At 37.1% G+C, this 25832-nt stretch overlaps 1 protein-coding gene across 1 annotated transcript; it reads right to left on the reverse strand.

Moving 5' to 3' along the window:
* Nucleotides 1-9341: 9341 nt before the first annotated feature.
* Nucleotides 9342-25089, reverse strand: LOC125238298 (vacuolar protein sorting-associated protein 16B-like). Its single transcript, XM_048145587.1, has 11 exons — nucleotides 24914-25089; nucleotides 24166-24313; nucleotides 23405-23589; nucleotides 22583-22719; nucleotides 19877-19904; nucleotides 18538-18685; nucleotides 16509-16645; nucleotides 16194-16283; nucleotides 14807-14962; nucleotides 13518-13643; nucleotides 9342-9581 (listed from the first exon to the last, which is right to left on the reverse strand). Exons 1-11 carry the CDS (start codon nucleotides 24983-24985, stop codon nucleotides 9561-9563), a joined length of 1248 nt encoding a protein of 415 aa, XP_048001544.1. The 5' UTR covers nucleotides 24986-25089; the 3' UTR covers nucleotides 9342-9560.
* Between the last annotated feature and the right edge of the window lie 743 nt (nucleotides 25090-25832).

Consider the following 25832-nt stretch of genomic DNA (forward strand, 5'->3'; position numbering starts at 1 on the left):
TAAAATAATTATGTTGTCTGTATATCCATGTTTTTGTTTTACAATCAATGATTTTTGTGTGAGGTAGTTTTTAAGTTTGACTTTTTCGTTTCTAGTTATTTTGATCATACATAATCATTAAAATTATGCTGGGAAGTATCTGTAAGCTGCGCACGGATCCGAACCTGTCGAGCATACTCGCGCGCGAGCCTTTGGCTGTCGGATTTTGGAGAGAATCTAGCTTGTTTCAATCGAATCGCGATCGAATCAAGCGAGATCTCTTTGAACCGGCAGCTGGCAGCCGCACGAGGCTCGCTCAGGCTCACGAAGATTGCAGAGCACCTTGCGTGCAGTTATATTTGCGACGTCCTACCAACCACAAAAATCACGTTCCCTGAAATATCCCTATGAAATATTGTGTGAACGGTTCACGAGTGACTTGCACAAAACGTGCATCTAGTAAATTGCAGCAATATTATTATTTCACTAAACGAATAAACTGCCAGTGATTCGTTGACACAACATACCAAATATAACCATAGCAGAAGTTTCAAATGAAACATTATGAGAGCTACTTTTAGGTACATTACAAGTGTAACTTGCAAGGAACTTCACAAGAGTTATTTAAAGCAATGTTACATTTGTAACTTATTAAAAGGTATCTATGAAAAGTTAATACAATATAAAACTTCAAACTTATTGGTATATTGTAAATGTAACATTGCCGTAATGAATAGCGTGTAAGTTACGTACAAGTTGCATAATGTGCTATTGTTGCAATGTACAGAAATGAAACTTGCAAGGAACTTCACAAGAGTTATTTAAAGCAATGTTACATTTGTAACTTATTAAAAGGTATCTATGAAAAGTTAATACAATATAAAACTTCAAACTTATTGGTATATTGTAAATGTAACATTGCCGTAATGAATAGCGTGTAAGTTACGTACAAGTTGCAAATGTGCTATTGTTGCAATGTACAAAAATGAACTTCTTAAAAGTTTTCGTCGTAACTTTCTAGTAAGTTGATATTTCAATGTATCAGCAACATTGCTATTCAAAGTTATAGAAAGTTGTAAAAATCCGATCTGGGAAACTTACAGGGTTTATCTACAGCGCGGCCGAATTCGTTTAACATCAATATGGCTCCAACGTTGCTCAAACGTTGCAAGCTTGCAATTGTAAGTTTCAAGCTCCCAGATGTAGCATTGAGCAATGTTACCGCAAGTTCTGCTTGCTTAACGGGCCGTTATATAGTTATAACCCTAGGGATATAATTATATGTCGTAACATAGTTAAACGAAAGCGATTTATTGCTATCTTACTAGGAATATAACTATAATACGTTACTAGTTTAGTCAAATAGTTATATGACTGGATTCAGTCTAGTGAAATGATTGTAGGCAGGAGTGCGGCGGTGCGGCGGAGGTATAGTTATAACCCTAGGGATATAATTATATGCGTTAAACAAACAAACCACAGTGAAGAATTGTTTAGGGCAAGAATTTGTTAATTATTTCCAATTCAATGTGCTTATTCTCTCTAAATACACAGACAGATGGACAGAGTCGCGACATAAGGGTTCCTTTTGATTTTTTTTTGGTATAGAACTATAAATAACCGGGACTCTCGGTTTCAGTCCCACTTAGAGACTTATTATAATTATATCCCTAGACTAAGTTTAATCCAGTGATATAATTATATAACTAATCTAGTACCGTATTATAATTATATTCCTAGTAAGATGGTTATGAATCGCTTTTGTTTAGCTATGTTACGGCATATAATTATATCCCTAGGGTTATAACTATACCTCTGCCGCACCGCCGCACTCCTGCCTACAATCATTTCACTAGACTGAATCCAGTCATATAACTATATGACTAAACTAGTAACGTATTATAGTTATATTCCTAGTAAGATAGCAATTAATCGCTTTCGTTTAACTATGTTACGACGTATAATTATATTCCTAGAAGTATAACTATATAACGGCTTTATCTATCTTACTGCGACATATATATCTTATGGGGACTGTACTCTTAGCTACGGCTACCATTCAGAAATTAAAATATACAGGGTGGGGCCTGTAACAAAGGCGAATAATTGAACTCTAGGCTATTCTCCTTATACTGATCAACATTTGTTCGGCGACTCATTTCCTAAGACCGACTTAAGATTTTTCTTTTAGATCTGATGAATCTTCTTAATATTCTTCTTAAAATCGGTTAACACTGCTATCAAGTAACGAAAAGTATTTCATAATCATTAATTCATAATAGTCACTGTTTGTTCTTACACTTATTTGAGCTTCATTTCTTCTTTGGTGCTTTTAGAATCGACCTGTGTAAGCTATTCGTTTTAGATTCATTGAATCTTCTTAATTATCATTCAGATCGGTTACCATTCTGCTGCCATCAAGACACTAGTCTTACATTTCTTAATAATCTTCTTAGTTAATTCTTACTTGCTTCGATTGTTTTTTCAGACACTTGCAATGCAAGCAAGTGATTCTTGCTTCAATGCCTTTAGAATCGAACAAAGAGGATCGAGTATTATAGAGAATGACTGTCAAAGTAAAATGTGTAATCACAGTGCATAGTCTGCCATCTCTCGACACAAGCTTAAAACTTTTGAACCTCAGTTTTGACAATTTGGCCCATATTCTTAGCTTGATATGTTTTAAAATGTCAAATATTAATATTAGCGCCATCTAGCCGAGCGTACCCCAAAGGTGTATCGCCATCTAGCTCACCGTACCGTTTTCTGTATGGTTTAAGGGTACGTTTTTTTCTTAGACTTTATCGGTCTTTACGAAGTTATATAGGTCTTTGGAATCGACCAAATGTAAGATTTTTATATTTGGTGCACCAGGTGGCGACACCATACTAATGCCAGGACCTGCCATACCTGCTCCTTTAACGGCCGGGGGAATGCCCGGACCAGTTTTTGAGCCTGCTCTTCTCGCTTGGACTTCATCGACACCTTTCTTGCAGAGATTGTAACACATCTTACCGAGTTTAATCCATGTCTTTCTTGATTGAATGAACACACTGAACGAAAGATTTTGTTATAGCTTCGAAGCAGCCAGGCATGCTTCTTGTTTCTTTATTGGTTTAGGTTAGTTTTGGCATGTTTTGTGTCTTTTTGCTGGGGCACTATGCCATTGCTGTAGATTATTCATATTTTGATATGAATGTGTTTAGGAGCCCTTTCCAGTCAGTTTAAGGTAAATAGAATATATATATACTGTCATAAAATATTTATTAGAAAAACTAAATGCTCCCACCAAGATGACAGGAGACCCATGATTCTGGGTAATATTGGGAAAATCACGGGAAAATAACAAGTAAATAGCTTGGTAAATAGTGATAGGTTAATGAACGAAGCTTGACGCATCGAACTTTTTAAATTCATAAATTTAAATCTGTCACAAATTGGTCACAAACAGTAAGTATTATTTTGGTATTATTATCTTTGATGCTTGCACACGAACACATAAAGATTATTCTTAAATTTACAACAACCAACGAAACGAAACGTAGAAAAAAAATCAAAAAGACAAGCATTGTCAAAACATGAATATTTGGTACAGAAGGGAACAAATTGGTGTTTATATTCACTTTTGCAAATGCATTAAGAGCTAATATAATTAAATTTAAAATCGTTCTAAAAGTATTCTAGCTCAATATGAAACGATTACCAAAATCGAAACAACCAAATGTACACATCGGAAGAACATAGTTGTTACGAAGAAATTGTCAGCAAGTTTGTGTTGTTTATATGAAATAGTTGTGATGCCATGGAAGGTGTGTAACCAACGTCTGGCGTCGTATGTGGGAAACGAGAATATAACTGTTGTTACAACAAAATTATTGTCAAGTTTGTGTTGTTGAAATGAAATAGTCGGGCATGAGGTGTACGGCGAGACTGGCGGCGTGCGTGGGCTCGTGTCTGGGCGGCGTGGTGTCGTGCTGCGGGATAACCGCACACGTGTGCGGCTGCGACGAGGTGTGCGGCGCCTGTTGCTGCCGCACCACCGCGCCCGACGACCGCGCCGGCTCCGCGCCGAGGCTGCCCAGCCAGAAGAGTAGGGAAATCTAATCAAATGTATCAGATTTGTAATATTTTCTATGTTAAAAAGTTTAATTAGAATGACAAAATAAAATTTGCTTGTTTTAAATGAAAATATTTTTATAGATGGTAAATGTAATTTGCAATTTCATAACCAATTAAAATGTAATTTCTAATTGAATTTAAAATTACATACTTACCTATGTTTTGTAATTTAGTGAAATTAAATTAGGAATTACAATTCTGTAATTTCAATTCAATTATAGGAAAGTTGCGATTCTGTCATTTGTAATCTACACTACATTCTAAAATTGAAATTCACATTTTTTATATATTTGTTTTATGCCCAACAAAATTGTTGCCAAGTTTGTGTTGAAATGAAATAGTTGCGGTGCCATGGCTGGTGTGTAAGCAACGGCTGGCATCGTGTGTGGGTGTGAGCTGAAGTCTCGGTCTTACACATCGGAACGAGAGTAAGTATAACTGTTGTTACAAAAAAATTGTCATTGTGTTGTTGAAATGAAATAGTCGGGCATGAGGTGTGCGGCGCGACTGGCGGCGTGCGTAGGCTCGTGTCTGGGCGGCGTGGTGTCGTGCTGCGGGATAACCGCACACGTGTGCGGCTGCGACGAGGTGTGCGGCGCCTGCTGCTGCCGCACCACCGCGCCCGACGACCGCGCCGGCTCCGCGCCGAGGCTGCCCAGCCAGAAAAGTAGGGAAATCTAATCAAATGTATGAGATTTGTAATATTTTCTATGTTAAAAACTTTAATTAGAATGACAAAATAAAATTTGCTATTTTGGAAATAGAAATGTTTTCATAGCTGAATGTGATTTGAAATTTAGTATAGTAGTGCATTAGTAGGAATTAAATTTACAAAATGCTATTTATAATTTAATTGCAAATTAGGTTTTGTAATTTAGTGAAATTCAATTGGAAATTACAATTCTGGAATGACTATTCAATTAGAAATTGCGATTGTGTCATTTCAATTCAATTAGAAATGTAGGAGCTACGATGCCTCAGACAGACAGACAGACAGACAGACATACACGTCAAACTTATAACATCCCGTCGTTTTTGCGTCGGGGGTTTAATGACTGTTTCCTGATCTTTTTCTATTAATTTTCTGGTACTCTATTTCATGATTAATGTATTTTTTTTTTTAATAAACTGGCCAGTGATTGCCCTTAGTCACACCTGATGGAAAGTGACGACAAGGCCGAGGTTGTAGCTCACTGGTTCAGTAATAGCCTATTCACTCTTGACTTGAATACACCCAGATTGTATACATTTATACAGTCAAATACCGCATCACTTAAGTAGGTACGTTGAACTTCTTGTCACGCTAAAACTAGTGATTGCGTAAACAATAGTAACAGTGTCGTGACCAAAGACCTTTACAGGGGACAGCTCAATCACATTTTTTGCCATACGAAATTGAACCTTATTACTGAAACAGAAAGTCGATCGTATCAGACTAGCGAAAACGGTCCACATGAGAGGGCATTGTTTGGGCTGGTGTCCCTCTCGCACGTGTTGCCAGTGTTAATGAGGTTCCCATAGTAGTAGTATTTTTATCTGTATATTACCTGATTTTATAACTTCTTATATTATTTTAGTGTTATATTCTAACTAGGGTTTCGATATATTTCAAAAAATTGGAAAATAATTATAATGTAATTATTTTGATGCCAATAAATCAAAGATTTGTATAATTAAAAAATATGTTCAAATGGGTATTAGTAGATTTGGTAGTAACTTTGAAAATTGACTGGTATCCCCAATGTATGACAGTGATGACGTCACTGAATAATGATGACATTGTCAGTAAGTGCGAGAGGGACACCAGCCCAAACAATGACCTCTCATGTGGACACACTTTTTGACCTAACTAAACAATCTAGTTTAATAATTATAAATCTATGGTCGTGACTAATTCCCTCACAAATGAGGCATAAATATGCCGATATCTAAAATATTCTTTGAATACTTTGTATTATAGTTTACTTTACCTTGTTTAAAAATGACTAAATCATAAAATCAAACCTCTCTTACCTTGATGTTCCTCTTAGCTAATGATAAGAACGCTTTTGATTCTAAAAGCAGTCTTTGGTGTGTGATCGGTAGGTTTAAATTCATTTGATCGGCCTGTAGATATTATCTCGCAAAAACCGGCCAAGAGCGTGTCGGGCCCCGCTCAGTGTAGAGTTCCGTAGTTTCCCGTATTTTTCTCAAAAACTACTGAACCTATCAAGTTCAAAACAATTTTCCTAGAAAGTCTTTATAAAGTTCTACTCTTGTGACTTTTTTCATATTTTTAAACATAAAATATGGTTGAAAGTTAGAGAGGGGGGGGGGGACACTTTTTTCCTTTAGGAGCGATTATTTCCGAAAATATTAATATTATCAAAAAACGATTTTAGTAAACCCTTATTCATCTTTAAATACCTAACCAACAATATGTCACACGTTGGGGTTGGAATAAAAAAAAAAACAGTCCCCACTTTACATGTCCCCTACATGTAAAGTGGGGACTGTTTTTGTACCCTGTTGTTTGGGTACCCTAACAAAACATTTTTTTTTCACTTTTTATTTTACTACTTTGTCGGCGTGATTGATATACATATTGGTACCAAATTTCAGCTTTCTAGTGCTAACGGTCACTGAGATTATCCGCGGACGGACGGACAGACAGACATGGCGAAACAATAAGGGTTCCTAGTTGACTACGGAACCCTAAAAACGACGGGGTGTTATAAGTTTGACGTGTCTGTCTGTCTGTCTCTACGGCATCGTAGCTCCCGAACGGATGAACCGATTTAGATTTAGTTTTTTTTGTCTGAAAGCTGAGTTAGTCGGGAGTGTTCTTAGCCATGTTTTATAAAAATCGGTCCACTATGTCGGTGGGTTTTTCAAAATTTTAATTTTGCGGTTAGGTTATGATCTAAGCTATCTAGTATTAGGTAAATAAAAGAAGTTAGGTATTATGAGAAGATGTGGAAGTACCTAATATCTAAATATTTTATGAAACATTAATAATTTTGCTTTAGAAACAGTATGTTTTCGGGGATTAAAATTATTAAATATGGTAAATTGGTAAATAATTTAATTTAATATAAACACACACATAATTCACACAGCCTGACAACACAATACTCAAACTTGCATCAAAACAAAAGTAGGTAAACTATAAATAAATTGATAAACCACAATCGGCCTAAAATTGTGCCCTTGTAATATTCATATTAATATAAAACATAATTATAGGTAAGTCACCAGCATAAATAAGTGATGATTTCTGTACCTTGTCATTGTTTGAAATGTCATACGAAATTGTCAAACGATTAAAAGCGACAAGGTCCTACAGAAATCATCACTTCTTTATGCCGGTGACTGTACTGTTTTTCCCCATTTTATTTATTCAATTAGAAAATTAGAATGTACAGTAACTAAAAGGCCTGATTCAAATATAATATAATACTGATCTCAGAGAAGGTACCTACGGAATCTGGATCGCATTGTTCTGAATAAATTTGTACACTGAAACTAATTTGCAATGCATACAACTGCTTAGGGTCTCCCCAAACCTATCGACGCGGGATCGGCTTTCGTTGACCAAAAATCGCTCGTTAATCGCATGTGTTCAGCGTCTAAGCACAGTATAATAAAGAGTACTATCGTACAGTATGGCCACTTGCGCTCCCCGCTAAAAGCGCCGCCCACCCCCTCTCGGTTACCTCACAGTTACCGTCTGTCAAAAACGAAAACAGTTGACCTGTCATATCTCACTCGTACAAGCATGGTACGCGTTCACCTACACGAGCTTAGAATGTGTGCTAGGAACGCGTCTCTTTCATATATTTGATTGCCAGTGTCCGAGATGTGGTCTTCATACTAACAAGCGATTTTTGGACATTTGTTTTTATAAATAGTTAGGTACATATCAATAGACTTTTCTACAATTTTTATTATAACTAATCGTCGTCCCCACATTGGCAACAATCATCGCCTACATCCACACCGCACATTTTCAACAGATACACCAAACAGGTAATGCACAACAGGCACCGCAGGATCTTGCCACATGAGCCGCAGTTACACGTACAGCACACGCAAATCTTCGACTCTAACACGAAGCGGGAAGGTTCAAAACTGGCGTCGCTCGCTTTTCCAACGGCAGAGATAAGTTTGTAGCTTTCGAATATTCGTGAGTTGTTCAAAATTCAAAATGGCGGTCTTCTGTTTTCGTTCTTTCCGATGGAAATAGGTACTTTTTTGTAATTTAGCTGGTTTTATTAAAAATCACAGCTGTTTAAAAGTCCTTCAGAGATTTTTCTCAGTATTTTCCTGTTTTTCGGTTCGCACAACTGAACAGATTGAATTTATGTAGTCAACTGACTCATACACTACAGGTGGTAAATATATTATCATTGAACTGAGTCATCGTTTAGTATTTAACATATTTTTAACCTTATTAGAAGGAACGTAAGTTTCAACGAGAGCTTGCGTAGCTACAGATAATCATAGGTACATATCGTCACTACTTTGAAACAATCTCGTATCTCACGCTGCTCCTCAAAGTTAAAACGCAGTAAGTCTATATGCATTCCATACATACTTACTACAATTTTCTTTTCATTGACAGACGAAGATACAAGTTTTTTTTAAAGTAGTGACGATATCTGTGTTAGTTCTTATCTTTTACTATCGTTATGTAAACACAAAAATGTAGCTGAAACTAAGTAGGTATACCTAGTGTATTATGGTATTTCCATATTGTTTGATCTTGATTTTTATTTATCTGTAAATTAAAATTAGGTAACTTTGCCTCGCAAATTAAAACATAAATTAAAAAAAAAATAACTAAATATTCAATATTATAATTATTACTATATATTATATTATTATATATTATATTATTAATTTCACCACCCCCTTTCTTCTCGTGGGTGTCGTAGAAGGCGACTGTGGGATATGGGTTAAATTGTGGCGTAGGCGAGAGGCTGGCAACCTGTCACTGCAATGTCACAGTTTCGTTTTCTTTCAACCCCTTATTTGCCAAGAGTGGCACTGAAACCTGAGTAGTTTCATGTGCTCTGCCTACCCCTTCATGGGACACAGGCGTGATTGTATGTATGTATGTATAATTATTTTATTAATGATGAATGACCAGAGCGTAGGTAACTAATAGGTACTACCAAAAACATTTTAATAAACGCATTTTATTTACCTATTCTTCTATGTAAAAAGCTATCAGCAGAATTGAAACAAATGTATAGTAAAAATAAAATTACCTTTTATTTCAAGTATGTATAAATATTTTGAGTACACTTAATAACATATGAAAATACAGCTCAGGTCAACTTCGGAATTTAATATAGAGTTTTCAAGGTATAAAATCGATAGGATTGCCTTAAATTAAATCTTCACTTTATGAGAGAGCCGTATTATATTATAACTGAGATTATTCATATCCTGTATGGTTCTTGATTTGTTTAAGGAGATCAGTTCTTCCATTTGATGGACTGAAAAAAAAAAGATTTTATAGTACATTATGATACAAGTTCGGAAAAGGGGAATATTGATAAGGGTAGAGATAAATTAAAACACAACCAAAAGAGGGATGTTATATCGACACGAGTTACGAATTCCCTCTTCGCACGTGTATCGTACAGTCGAGTTCATAAATATGTGTACATTTCTTCACCTTATAGCAACGAGTTAAGGTGAAGAAATGTGCACATTATACTATATTGACCGGGATATAGACCGTGATTACCTTTTTGATTTTTGTCGAGCTCCCGATATTTCGACGCAGTTGCATGCATCATGATCACGGAAAACTGACGAAGGCGGGTGGATGTTAAAGTTGCATAGACAGCGCGCGATCTACCCTCCTTCGCGCGCGTCGGCTGCGTTCACTTTCAGCGTTACCACTGGTCGCATTCACACTCGATGGTCTGTCCAAACACACTACACTCACAGTGTCACTACGTTTGTTCAATTCTGACTTCACCGGTTTTTTACACAAACAAAATATCGGGAAACAAATATCGGGAGCTCGACAAAAATCAAAAAGGTAATCACGGTCTATATCCCGGTCAATATAAGTCTAATGAAAATAACCGTGAATCATTCAAAACTCTTAAATGTACACATATTTATGAACTCTGGGTTTTAAAGCTCCGACCTGACAAGATACGTACCTACTTCTTTGCGAAGTTTTGCTGGAAAAAACACTACATATATGTACTGAAAAATGTTTTTTCTACTTATCGACTGTACCTAATCTGTCAATTAGGACACCACAGACTAAACTATAAGCAGGGGCGGCTCACTCCGCGATTCTATCGCCGCGCTACAAGTACATGCTGGCGGCCGCGAGTTCGCGGCCTAATCAGGGGTGGCGCGCGTTCTCACGGAACGCACGTTCGCACTTTCTATTGTTACTTTACGTCGCAAGTTTTTTTAAGGTTCATATGCGATGTCCACGTGTGGAATGGCTAATAATGCCTAGTTAAATAGACATCATGAATAAAATAGGACAATCTTACACAGATATCAGTCCGACGGAAAAGTTCAATAAGGCTTGTGATGTTGGGACTTAAACAAAAATATATAAATACTGTAGGTACCTATATAGAAAGTACCTAAGACTTGAATATAATAGTACTTATAACATTTTCTCTGAGTATTAATTTTCGTTTTAATCCATAAGCAACCCTATCGTCCAACGGTGCACACGTGCGGCTCGTTTCTTTGTTAGAATTTTGTAGGCATTTAAAAAGGCGGCATTTCGTGAACATCAAAGCAGTGGGCCTTCTGTACTTGTACTATTATATATTCTGTGCTATAAGTGCTAACTTTTCAGTGTTGGATACTCTATGGCAGTTCCGACTCAATTATAATAAGCTCATTATAGTTGACTTTAGTTAACTGTAATAATTTCAAAAATAGAACTTCATACAATTTCTATACTAATTTGCGAGACCTGGCAAATTTTCCTGCATCTGAAACTCATTTTTTTTTATCTGTCGCGTTATCGGCCAATCTGAGACGGTTATTACAAACAATTGGTTGCTAGGTAATTCGATGTTGATACAACGGTGAACGACTCTATTAACAATAATTTTAACTTGCATGAATGATGATATTTCCGTCCATTGATGATGAAGATGATGACTCGTAGAAAAAGTATTGTATACAATAGTGATATAATTAAGCTTTTCACTCTCGTACCGTACTATTAGGCCACTCAGCAAGCTTCGTGGCCTATTAAACATGGTACTCGACTGAAAAGCTTTGTATTATATCACGATTGTATAAAATACTATCTTTGCTTATATGTATTAGCAAAATCAATCGTACCTAAGCCTATGTCACTAACACTTAACTAACTTATTTTATCTATAAATAAATAAATAAATATTATAGGATATTCTTACACAGATTGACTGAGTCCCACGGTAAGCTCAAGAAGGCTTGTGTTGTGGGTACCCAGACAACGATATATTATATGTAATATACAAATATAGAAAACATCTATGACAAGAACAAAAAATATCTCTTTCGTAGCTATCTATGTCGCTCTTTCGTATTGGCGCGACAGAGCTAGACTGCATTTCTGTCGGCGTCTGGCGTCGCAGAAATGCCATTCGGCTAGCAGGCCTGACGACCAGTCTTAGTGCTTAATAGTGACCCTGCTTGCTAAGTCGATGGTCCTAGCGGCTGTATTTTGGCATTGGCTTATGCTAGGTTTACACGAGCTTAGTAGCTAATGCTTAGTGCGTGTCTCTAACACTTGTCACATGCGTGTAAACATATTGTACAAGTGCTAAGTATTAGTGCAACTGCGACTGCAAGTGAATAGAAGTCGGTTCTATTTACTAAGCGACAAGTATCTATCGCCGGCAAAAATCTACTAATACTTGTCACTTTTCAAGTGGTGTAAACAAACAAACAAAGCATTTATTGCAAACATATTACAAACATAATTATATCACGTGGGAGTAATATGACCCTGCAAGGGCGCAGCAATCTTACAACTACTGAATAGTAGGTAAATTATAAATTACGTTGTACAAGTTATCTAATAGCTAATTAGTAATACTTTAGAATTAAGCTACTTACTTTTATCATAATATGTATTATTAATTAAACATTTTGTCATTAAAAAACTCTATTGCAATGTATTTCTGGTTTTGCTTATTAGATATGTGTTAAGGGATTTTCTATTTGTTTTATTGATTGAAGAAGTTTATTAAAGATCTTTATGCACATCATATGTGGTCCGGAGTGATATATTTTTAAAGTAGATGTGGGCAGTGAAAAACATTACTGACAAGTGAAGTTTAACTACTCCAGTGATTAGTTTATTTCGTCACCATTGTACCTAATATATTGTAACTAATACTTTTCTCTAACACACATGTGTGGACGGCTACTTGCCACTTGTCACTTTGCTGACAAGCTCTTAATCACTAATACTAATGACAAATACTAAGCCCGTAAACCTAGCATAGGGACACCCGGTATGTCTTAGGTAATATGCAGGGCCCGTAACTGTCATGCCTATGACATAAATTTGACGTCAAGCTGCATAAAGGAATAGTTTTATTTAATAATTAATCATTATTCATCAATCATTTTAATTATGACTTCAATACTAATCTATTCATACGTAAAATAATTAATACCTACTTGATACGTGAATAGTAAATTAATTATTTGTTTATTTTTATACATACTTTTATTAAATAGTTTTGCTACCATAATTCAATAAATAATAAAAACAAAACAAAATTGTTTCCTTTTCGTTTCACGTATCAAGTAAATGTATTAAGTATTTCACGTATGAGTAGCTCACTTTTGAAGTCATTTGTACATGATTAAATTGATTGATGAATAATAATTAATTATTACAATAAATTATTTGAATCATTCTATATGCAGCGTGACGTCAAATTGATGTCATCGGCATGAAAGTTACGGGCCCTGGTAATATGTAATGAATGTGTAATTTTTTTTTACAACTCTAAAGTTATTTTAGTTATTCGTTTTTTTTTCTTCATGTATAATTTTTTTAGATGTACTTTGACACTTAGAGACTCTATACATCTCTAACATCTCTTATTAATAATCATAATAGCTTTGTACTTTGTATAATTTCTTGTGTTAATATTTTTTTTTATGAATACTTTTGCTTATTAAATTGTATCTTGGTTTTTTTAATGCATGTTAATTATAAGATGTAATGTTTTGAAAAGAAGTGGCCCGCCGAGTTTCTTGCCGGTCCCATAGTGGATACCCTCCTCCAACTGAGGGGGGACTGAAATCTTCTCGAGGCTGAGGCGTAGGGTTAGAGCCGGCGTAGTTTTATTTGACGTTCATAAGCGCATTGTAGTATGCCTACTTGGAAAATAAAATATTTCATTTCATTTCATTTCATTTTAGATACTCACGTTGTCCCTAAGCGTGTTTTCGACTAGAATAAACTCTTCTGACTGGGGGTTTAAAGTCATCTTGTAGTTCTGAAGCGCCAGTCTGTCTTTCTGCTTCGCATACGTCTCTATTACCACGGAATGTATCTGAAAATACAAATATTTAAGATTAACATTAACAACTTAATATAGTTACTTCTCTATTTGACAACTTTGTCGGGATCACTGTGTCTCTCACGTAAAATTGTCGAAGATCACTCGACATGTTTCGCTCCGACTGCTCCTCGTTAAACCACGTATTCATGGACTTCATGGTAAACATTTGTTGAGCATTAGTTGAGCAATTTTGCTGATCAACTGGCAAAAAGTTGTTGGAAACTTTGTTTACGGGATGACCTCCTGTCCAGAGTCCATACGCAAGATCGCGTGAAAATGTTGCCTGAAGAAGTCTTGTTGTTATACTCTCTGTGTATACATAGTTATATACTTTCTTGACTCCACAGTGAAACATACCGTAGTTTTGGGGAGCACTGTATATTAACACTATATACCATTGATTGTAATATCTATCGTATAACCTAAAGCCCCAAAAACAAAAAAAAAATGTAAACAACAAACAGAAAAAAAACTTCTAAATCCACCAATTATATTAAATCGACATTTATTGATGGATTGATGGAGTTTGCTGTCAGAATGCATGATGTCTCAGTATCGCCGCCTGGCCAGGGGCGGCTCACTCCGCGATTCTATCGCCGCGCTACAAGTACATGCCGGCGGCCGCGAGTTCGCGGCCCATTCAGTCGCGACGACCTTCGCTCGGCGCAATAAAATGCAATATCGGCTGCTCGCGTGCGGTCCGTTTGTTAATGTAGGTAAGAATTATGACAGGCGGCATTTGGTGAGCATCAAAGGAGTGAGCCTTCTGTACTTGTACTATTATATATTCTGTGGCCTGGCATAAAAACGAATTTCAATTTCAGAAAACCCTCATTAATTGGTTCGTCATTAGCAAAATAAGCTACAAAAACATTCGTTTTTATACAAAAGTTGTAGAACTATCCGTGATGTTTTTGATCACTAAGCGGAAACACAGCAAATCGAAATGGAACCTTCGGTCGGCCACTACTTATCATCATCATCATCATATCAGCCGAAAGACGTCCACTGCTGGACATAGGCCTCCCCCAAAGATTGCCACAATGACCTGTCCTGCGCCACCCGCATCCAGCGGACTCCTGCGACCTTCACCAGGTCATCAGTCCACCTTGTGGGGGGCCTACCCACGCTTCGCCTACTACTTATATCTGTACCTTAAACGCCTGTGCCAATCTAAGTCTGTCTTGCGAAGCAGCGACCTTGTTGACGCATGTCGCCAGTAGTTGTTTACTCGCTTGCATCTCGCTCAGTCTTGATAGGAGAGTTTCTATAGGTATATGTGAGGAAACTGTTGTTCGGCCGAGCCAGTCCTGAAAAATTAACAAAAAAACATCAAAATCAAGGAAAAATAAACAAAAAACATCAAAATTAAGGGAAAACACATCATATAACTGACTATACTATCATATAAGTGAGAACCTGTAATTGGCTTTGTAATTTTATTTTGGATTGTATTGATAACTTCAGCTGTTGGTTTTCCATGTATGTAATAAAAAAAAAATCTTTTGGGCCGGGAGGAACAATCGTCACTTTTTTTTTAATAAAGCCAGCATATGTTTCTGACTCTGTGGCAGTAGAATCACTGAACGCATAGAGTAAAATTCATAGCTTTGTCTATGGCAGTAAAAACGTTGAACGCAACAAAATACTCGATCATTAGTATGGATTTTCATGATCTCTGCCTACCCCTCGGCACAGTATAATAAAGAGTACTATCGTAGAGTATGCCCACTCCCGCTCCCTGCTGAAAGTGCCGCCCACCCCCTAGATTACCTCACAGTTAACGCCTGTCAAAAACTTGAACAGTCGACCTGTCATATCTCACTCATACAAGCATGGTACGCATTCACCTACACGAGATTAGACTGTGTGCTAGGAACGCGCCTCTTTCATATATTTGACCGCCAGTGTCCGAGATGTGCCCTCGGGAAAATAGGCGTGATTAATGGGCCATTTTTTTCAAAGTTGCCTGTGTGGTGACGGGTTAAGAATTTCACCAGCCCCTTTCTTCCCGTGGGTGTCGTAGAAGGCGACTATGGGATATGGGTTAAATTGTGGTGTAGGCGAGAGGCTGGCAACCTGTCACTGCAATGCCACAGTTTCATTTTCTTTTAACCCCTTATTTGCCAAGAGTGGCGCTGAAGCTTTAGTAGTTTCATGTGCTCTGCCTACCCCTTTTGGGATACAGGCGTGATTGTATGTTGTATGTATGTTTTTTCAAAGTTGTCCACCCCACTTTTTTTGTAACATGGGTATTTTTTTACGCGATTAATACTCAGAATCACGAGGTCTCTCGATCCTGATAGGAGAAAAAAAATGTCCCAAGATTTCCATACATTTTTTCGAACCTTCCATTCCGTTACCGCCATACAAAATGTATGAAAAAATGGTAACGGAATGGGAAAAAAACCTTGGGACACTTTTCTTCTCCTATTAGAATTGAAAGAGCTCGCGATTCTGAGTGGAAACCACATAAAAAATTCCAAATAAAAAAAAAAGTAGGAAAAAAATGGCCCTAATATCTTTCATACTTGGGCTTACCTTTTTCGTGAACAAAGACTCCACGATATCCCATTTTCCGGACTTAGCATGAACATTCAATACAACCCAATCGTACTGGAGTGGACTTATCTGAAAAATAAAAACAGAAACATCACGCACACGCCAGAATAAAGGTTAAGTTCGACAGCGCAGGACTCCCATGTGATTTTAGATACATTGCGGGCTATTGAGATGATCACCCAATTAGGTGGCGGATCAAATGCTGCATTGTAATGAAACTTGCATGTGAGATCTCGTAGTCTGACTAAAAAGAGTAGGAATTTGAAATGGAGTGTAACAAAGAATGACACAAACCTGTTGCCTCTGGCACAGAGTGAGAGGTGACATCATGTTACCGGCACCCTCGTGCCAATGATTGGCACAGCAGTATGCCAGACAGTATAAAGCTGATTTGTTTTCCAGAACTGGCTTCTGGGCGTATTTCTGCCATTCTGCGAATAAATTAAAAATATTTTTGTAAAATATAGTATTTTTATATATTCTTTCTTTCAAATAAAATCACTAATTACAAATCGAAATAAGATGTCATATATTAAAGAAAAGATTTACTGCTTGCCCTTAGAGTTGGTCAAAGACGCCTAGTCTAACAAAGATGACATATAGAAGAGAAATTACGACGGCTTCCGCTGTGGCGAGGTGGCCTAGGGTTCATGGCGTTTGGCCCGGATTGCTAAAAGATGCCGGTTCGAATCCGGCCTTCACCACTGGTGGTGCTCGTCATTTTTTCTTTAATATATGACATCTTATTTCGATTTTTAATTTATATATAGTAGTGTGACTACATAAAAAACACAAATCAAAATATTTGTTAAAATAATTTGATTTGTTCCCATAGTTGCGTACAAATTACAAATCATTTATTCAGCAAATAGGCCACAGGGGCACTTTTACACGTCAATATACAAGTTGAACTGAAATTGCAATTGACAATACTAATTCTAGGTTTGCCGACTGGCAAACAGACTCTGCCGACTGGCAAACAGACTTTCAGATGATAAGAAAGAGAGATATATTAGAATACTAAAACTATATCCATCTGAAATGTGCTGAGGAAGAGGGAGGCTCATATAATTAAAAAAAAAATCTAAGTTCTAACTAAAGTATTACGCTCATACAATGATTAGAGATGTATAAGGTCTCTAAATATCGTTCAGTGAGAAGAGATTAACTGATTTGTCCTGTATATTTCGAATGAAATATTGGAACCGGATAATACCTCTACTTAATGACGTCAATTAAAGCCTGACCAAGAAATATATAACTTTTTTTTTGCAGCTTTGGCATTTACTCCCTGCCAATTGCACAGGGTGAATTTGCCAATGTCAGTGTTGGCTTGGTGTTACCGTAGTGTTGACTTTCACACGTGAGGAGAATGTTCGGTATTTTTTTTTTTATCATATAGATATATTTTTTGATGAAGGATGTGAAGGGAAAACCTAAAACAAAACATTTTTTATGTACGTCACTGACAATCACATGACAACATATATATGACTATTGTCAGGAGGGCGCTGTTATTCTGATGTATGTTGTGACAGTTCAGTTTAGTATGAAGAAAATAGTTCCAATGAAATTCCGCAACATGGCGCGTAGCCATATAATTCTGGTCAGGCTTTATGGCCCGGCCACGACATTGGTCTAAGCGCGACAGCGGTGAGCGGAAGCCATACGTGCGAATGGAAAGACCCATCGCTGTGTCTCGCTCCAATGTATGGCCGCCGCTCACCGCTGTGCGCTTAGACCAATGTCGTGGCCGGGCCGTTACTTAGAAATTGGTATACGACTTTTTAAAAATAAATTTAAGCAGAACGTGTTTTTTTATATTTAACATTCGCTTTTGCCCGCGGCTTCGCTCGCGTTAGAAAGAGACAAAAAGTAGCCTATGTCACTCTCCATCCCTTCAACTATCTCCACCTAAAAAATCACGTCGATTCGTGCTCCGTTTTGCCGTGAACGACGGACAAACAAACAGTCAACATACTTGTTTGGTTATTTATAAAGAGGTTGGTAACGAGGTTGTTTACCTTTGCAGTAAATCCATACTAATATTATAAATGGGAAAGTGTGTGTGTCTGTTTGTTTGTCCGTCTTTCACCGCAAAACGGAGCGACGAATAGACGTGACGAATAGACGACTTTTTGAGTGGAGATAGTTGAAGGTATGGAGAGTGATATAGGCTACTTTGTCTCTTTCTAACCCCCCTTCCCTAAAATGGGGGGGGGGGGGGGGAGTTTGTATGGAGCATTCCGCAATGTTCGAATTTAACGCGAGCGAAGCCGCGGGTAAAAGCTAGTTTTAAATATTTTTATAAGTATTTTATTACCTAGCAATTTGACAAAGTCGGCTAACATCTTAGCCTGATAGGCATCTATCCCTGGCTGGTTGAAATGGTTGGCGACCAGGTTGGTTACCTTCCGCAGTAAACTATCCACTGAGCCACCCGATCGCATGTGTTGTTGAAATTGATGCATCTGGGAAAAATAGTTTCCACATTACGATACAAGTGCGAAAAAAAGAAGATCGAAACGAGAGGCGATAAATTAAAACACGACCGAAGGGAGTGCTTTAAGTCGACACGAGTTAAGAATTTCCTTTTCACACGTGTATCGTACGACGTTTTTCAGTACAGATGGCCCTACGAAGTTTCGGCTTCAAAATCATTTTCAGTACAGATCACAGATGTCATATATACCATAGATCAAGCAAACGTATCTACTTAGCGTGTCAAATGAACTCAGTGAAATCCACTGAGTTGTCCGTCTTTAATCGCAGCTAGCAGCTTTCGGGCGTCAATTTTTGTAAGTGGGTGAATCAACTTTTCTTTGCCAGCAAAATTACGCATACTTCGACTACATGTGGTCAGAAAATTTAATTTGTATTTAGTGTAATTAGTTTATACTTATTATATTGAAAACAGATATACAAGCTAAGCAATACATCATGTTTTTATAGGATTTGCTATTTTATTACTTTATTTCGAGCAGTGACCCAGTGGACATAGCTGTCCCTCACTTTTGTATGAAAAAAGTGTCTCTTCCACTGGGTCACATATAGATTTAATTGTAAATGTTTTTTTTTTTTTAATTATTCCCTTAATGTAAAATAAAAATAAGGATCTTTATTCACGATGGCCAGGTTAAAACTCACAAAAGTAGAGCTAATAATAAGTATGGGCAATTCTTGCAAAAAGCAAGAAAAAGTTGATTCACCCAAGTTGAAGTCAATCAAAACATAAAAAATGCCTCGTTACGTGATATTCAATTCCAACAACACAAAAATTATGAACAATCAAGAGCCTGAGACATATTTAAAATTACAGGCAAGAAACAACTTCACTACAAAATTTGACACGCTCGGCCCCTATACAAATAGATGAACTTGTTTCTTCTATCTAAATATAGTTCTGTGGTACAGATGGTGCGTTTTTTACGCACTAGTGCGAGAAGTGATTCATTTCTTGTCAGGTCGAAACTTCGGAGGGCCATCTATACTGACAAACGTCTTACAATACACGTGCGAAAAGGAAATTCGACTCATGTCGATTTATCGCCACTCGTTTCGATCTTCCTTTTTTTCGCACTTGTATCGTAATGCACTATTTCACACTCCCTCTCTCATTTTATCAAAAAAGTAATAAATAACAGTAGCATAATAATACTCACCGCTGCATCTGGAGATCTTCCCAGCATTCTACAAGGCCAAAACAAACATTTATAATCGATGTAGGGAACAAATCAAATTATTGTATTATTATCACAGACCAACCCCTATAGACATCTATTACAAGACGACTCGCGGTGGCCAGCCTTCCTAGTATTTGCACTGATATAAGCGCGGGCGCTCGCCGTGCCCGATCAGTATCGACCAAGTAACAGACCCGAAAGCAGCGCGTGTTTTTCGCACAAAAAAATTGGAAAAGGGTATTTTGATGCCTTAAAGATGTCCACCTGTAGTGTGAAATGGTGTGGAAAGGTAACAAGAAGCTCAAATTTAAAAACAGACGGCATTACATTCCACAAATAAGTCATATTTATAATTTATTCAGAGCCGGCATAGGTCAACTTACATTGGCCACTTACGCGTCAGTAGAGGGACAGTCATACTTCTGTCCCTTTTCATCTGGCGCGACTGCCCGCCGTCCTTGAAACGGCCAATCACAGCGCGCTTAACACATTCCCCGCCCGCTCCTCGCACCCCAAACACTGGTGACTCGTATCGCGAACCAAATATACAAGACTGCCACTCTATAGGAGGTTCTCTGTGATTATTATTATTTTTTTGTTTTAAGTAGTAACACTACTATATATAAATTATAAACTGAAATAGATACCATCAAGAAAAAGCGATCAAGCCCAAGTGGGCTTTTTATTTAGTGTATAGCAGCCATTCTCAAAGTGTGCTCCGCGGACCCCTAGGGCTCCGCAAAGCCTCTCTGGGGGCTCCGCGTGAATTTTGGGTACCTGATATGCAACTTCAACTCTCTTCCATAAAACCAAATATTCACCAATTGTTAAAAAATAAAAAAAACTGCTTCATATAATACCTCACATTATAGAATCTAGTGATTAGATTTTACTATCACGATTGCTTATTAAAATAAAGATTGCAATAAAAAAAAATTTAAGGGTTCCGTCAGATGTTTTACTTTCTAAAAGGGTTACATGGGAAAATAAGTTTGAGAACCGCTGGTGTATAGTACCTATCTATTTCAATTTTCAAACATTTTTAGTGAAAATAAAAAGCAACATGAAGTTTATTTCACAGTTTAGCTGTGCAAGGTTCGAGGCAGAAAGTTTTTGAGATAAAAACAGTTGAGGACTCAGCCATCTAAGCGGTGAATGGAATCGTTTTCGCGTAAGTCCGTTTTCACATTATCCGATCCGATATCGGATGTCGGACCGATATCCCATACATTACAGGCGCCATCTTGGTTTTTTTCTATTGAAATTCTTCCGACTTCCGATATCGGATCGGATAATGTGAAAACGGACTAAGGCGATGGCGGAAAGAAATATTTACAAAAATATTGAGTATATAGCAGTGGCGGAGCGTCGATGCAACTCGATTCCGACCGGTCTGGCGTAGTCGGTAGTGACCCTGCCTGCTGCGCCGCGGTCCCGGGTTCGAATCCCGGTAACGGCATTTATTTGTGTGATGAGCACAGATATTTGTACCTGAGTCATGGATGTTTTCTATGTATATAAGTATTTATATATTATATATATCGTTGTTTGAGTACCCACAAGACAAGCCTTCTTGAGCTTACCGTGGACCTCAGTCAATCTGTGTAAGAATGTCCTATAATATTTATTTATTTATTTATTCCCAGCGGGTTCCCTAAGATTCTCTAGTATTCTGTATTAGAAGTCCATACTAAACAGATTCCAAAAACCCCTCCGGCTGTACCAACGAAAATTTTGACACCCCGAATTGAATTTTGAATTTTGAGGTAGAGAATTATACTATCAAAGTAAAATGTTTAGTCACAGTACATACTGCTTAAACTGCCTTCTTGTACACAGGATTGTAACTTTTGAACCTCAGATTTAATTCTATATCAACTTGATAATATCAATATTAATATTAGCGCCATCTAGCAGAGAATAAACCTAAGTTGTAGCGCTATCTAGTCGAACGTGCATTTTCTTGATGCTTCCGTTCATGTAAATAAATATTCATATTCTCTTCTATTCTATACTTTTTTTCTTACCCCCCTATTCATAAACGTTTACTAAAGTTATCTTATCAAGCCGATAAAGTTCGTTTGTCCCTTTCCGACGTATTGGTGTGATAGAAAGGGACTAACGAACTTTGTCGGCTTGATAACTTTAGTGAACGTTTATGGGTTTATGAATAAGGGACTTTATCTATCTATACGTATAGGCTTGTGTCTTTCACGAACTATGAACTGTAAGGAATAAAATCCCATCAATGACCGAAATGAACTGAATCTTTCCATGCTCTGAGAATCGGTCTTTGCTCATTTAGTTCAGTATAGGATCGGCGAGCGCGAGCGGTTTGGAACGAAAACGAGTGTGTGACTGCGCCGACCGAGAGCGAGAGCTACTTAGCAGAGCAACACAAAAACATCAAGTTTTCATATTAAACTTCGGTTACTTACAACCTTTCGAACCCGAATTTTACTATCTGTGGACTATTAGTATCATTTCGACACTATTCGGTCCCATTCGTTCTGATATTTCCGACCGCAGTGGTCGCTGGTCTGGCTGAACTAAATGAGCAAAAGACCTAAAAGAGCGAACTAGTTCGTGGGAGCGATTAAACGAGATCGGAGCGCTCCGATCAACGAACGAAACTGCACAAGCCTATATACGGATGTCTTTGGTATTTATGATATAGCTACTTACGTAAGCAGGTCCGTCAGTTCCGATACTTTGCCCTCGTTTTGGAGGAAGCTGATATAGTGGTTCAGAGCGAGAGGCCTTGACGATAGAAGCTCGTACACAAGTTTCTTGTTTAGGGTTTGAATCAGAAATAATACTACCTGTAAAAACGTAACAATGAAATATAAATATCAGGTGGGCCATTTTTTTCAAAGTTGTCCACCCACTTTTTTTTTATTTGGAAATTTTTATGTGTTTTCCACTCAAAATCGCGAGCTCTTTCAATCCTAATAGGAGAAAAAAGTGTCCCAAGGTTTTTTCCCCATTCCGTTACCATTTTTTCATACATTTTGTATGGCGGTAACGGAATGGAAGGTTTGAAAAAATGTATGGAAATCTTAGGACATTTTCTTTCTCCTATCAGGAGCGAAAGAGCTCTCGATTCTGAGTATGAATCGCGTAAAAAATACCCATGTTACAAAAAAAGTGGGGGGACAACCTTAAAAAAAATGGCCCAGGTAGGAGGTAGGGCACAGCGAATGATATTCCGCTTTGTGTGGTACGGCACAGCACAGCGGATATCATCTCGCTCGAATCTAGAGCAGAGCCCGGCCCCTATAAAATAAACTACATGCTAGAGTACATAAATAAAATACAAAATATGTAAATATGTACCTAACCAATATATAAATATATCAATACATATATAAATACCCAACCATTATCGTACTTGTTCAGAAAGTTAAAGTTTCTTCACATTTCTTTGTTCTTATTTACTGACAGACTTGGTTGACAGAGTATAATTTATTTTATTCTCTTTGTCTTACAGTTTCTTTCTGGTCTTACAGTTAGTATAGCATTGCCATCGCCAACAGCCCCGGCAGCATCCAGCAACTCCGTCTTGCTCTTCAGACTCCGGTGGCTGTGCAGAGAGCACGGACGGCCAAGGACCAGCCTTCTGATTGTTGCGGACACGGTGTGTTCTTGCGGTTGAGCTGCTTTGGGGTCCTTTCCGGATTGAGCAAGGAGAACTGGAAAGATGATTGTTGGTGTATTTATTTTCATACAGAATTTATACTAACACATCTCGGATGTCAAAACACAAGATTAAACAAAATGCTTATTTGTAAAAAAGTCAATTTTTTTAAAGGCTTATTTATTTTATTTATTTATTCTTAGATCAACTTAAATTATTTTTTTATAGAAAATATTTTAATTCGTGTTTTTCAAGTAGTCTTACTAGTATTATTATACTTTAAACATTAAATTAATGTCATATACAAAGAAAAAGTGACCAATGCCTCCAAGTGTTCCAAGCTGGAAACGAACCAGCGTACTCCGTTACCCGTACTTGGAGGCATTGGTCACTTTTTCTTTGTATATGACATTAATTTAATGTTTATCCATAATTATTAGGGACCTTAGGGATCTATGGAGTTGACATTATCATAAATTAAACTCATATTCATACTCATACAAAATAATTCATTGTAATTCTGATTTTACAATCAGGAGACAGAATGTTGATGAGTTTATAAACTCCTGTAATTATGAATACATAAATATTTAAAATAAAAACAATTTAACTGAGTTTTGTAATAACTTACTCAACTCCATCACTTTATTAGGCACCAGACTGGACAGCGGCAGCGTGGCCGTCTTCACATTGTTAATGCTGGTGCCAGAGAACAGACCGTCTTCAGCCTGCCCCGGAGACTTGTTCTGGCCGATAGCCAAGATTTCTTGCGGTGATAGCTGAAGTAGAGTTATTTCATAAAACATCTGAGGTTACATTTCCGTTTAATGAAAGTAAGAAGGAAGTGAGTCAAATTTGACTCACTACCTTGACTATACAGTCATACCACAGTATAATAAAGAGTACTATCGTACAGTATGGCCACTCCCACTCTCCGCTGAATGTGCCGCCCACCCCCTCTCGGTTACCACAGTTACCGCCTGTCAAAAACGCGAACAGTCGACCTGTCATATCTCACTTGTACAAGCATGGTACGCGTTCACCTACACGAGCTTAGACTGTGTGCTACGAACACGCCTCTTTCATATATTTGATTTTCAGTGCCCGAGATGTGGTCATACAGTCAACAGCAATAACTTTACAAAAAAATTATGTGATATTATTTGCAAGAAAAAAACATTTCTCAACATTGTAACAAGTATAAGACTATTTAAATGAACGTAAATCTTGTAGTTTACACATACAATTTAAATATAAAGTAAACATATAAGTCTTCACTGTTATAACAGAAGGTATCATTTATTCAAATATTTCTGTAGACATTTAAAAGAAGAAAAGTTAGGAATAGTGGAATACTATTTCAGATTTTTTATACTTACGACATCGTCGTCAAAACTAAAGGCTTTAGCTTTGGTCTCACTAGTGTTCCAATAATCGTCTTCGTCGTCCATAATATATTATCATGTACCTATATAAGACTAAAACAGATTTTATTGTTATTTAGAAACACGTAAACAATAATTACTACAATGGAGTTGAAAATGTTGAAATGACATTTACAAAATCATTAGCATTTGACTCTTTTCCATGACATTGCTAAATTATTACAAACAAATTTTGTCATTACTATTACCGGAATGAAGTCTATTCTTGTTTAACACTACAGATCAATGCTAGGCGAAATTATCTTCTTACCAGTGTTGCCAGATTATAATTCTGTAAATCTGTAGGCTGCGGCCAAAATATCCGTAGAATTCCGTAGATCGCAATTTAAAAAATCCGTAGTTCTACAGACTTTTCCTTTAAGTTTTTATGGCCGATTCCGTCTCTAGAAAAAGCGAAAAATTTAAAAAAAATAGGATAATTAAAAGCCATGAAGAATTAAAATTTCGCGCTTTTTTACAAACACACACACCTCTGTTTGACAGACTATATTGAAGCATAAATAATAAGTAATGAAAAGTAGAAGTGTATGTAGCACTTCTACTTTTTCGCCATATTATTACAGTGCGTACCTACCAAAGGTATTGGTAAGTACAAGATCTAACTTTCTAAGGCTACACTAATGTAGTAAAAGGGAACGGAATTGAAGCGTGAGCGGCGTGTAACGAAACGCAAAAGTATAAATAGTCGCTATAGTCCGAATTGAGTCCGAAGCACATCCGAAGCGTGACAGACGGGAATCACGTTTCGTTATTAGCAATAACTCACAATATCTTTATTGCTCACATGTATAATTTAGTAAAAAATTGTGTTATTGGAATTCCGTAGAAATTTCAAAAAAATCCGTAGGTCTGT

This window comes from Leguminivora glycinivorella, chromosome 23 (assembly GCF_023078275.1).
Source record: "Leguminivora glycinivorella isolate SPB_JAAS2020 chromosome 23, LegGlyc_1.1, whole genome shotgun sequence".
Lineage (NCBI taxonomy): Eukaryota > Metazoa > Arthropoda > Insecta > Lepidoptera > Tortricidae > Leguminivora > Leguminivora glycinivorella.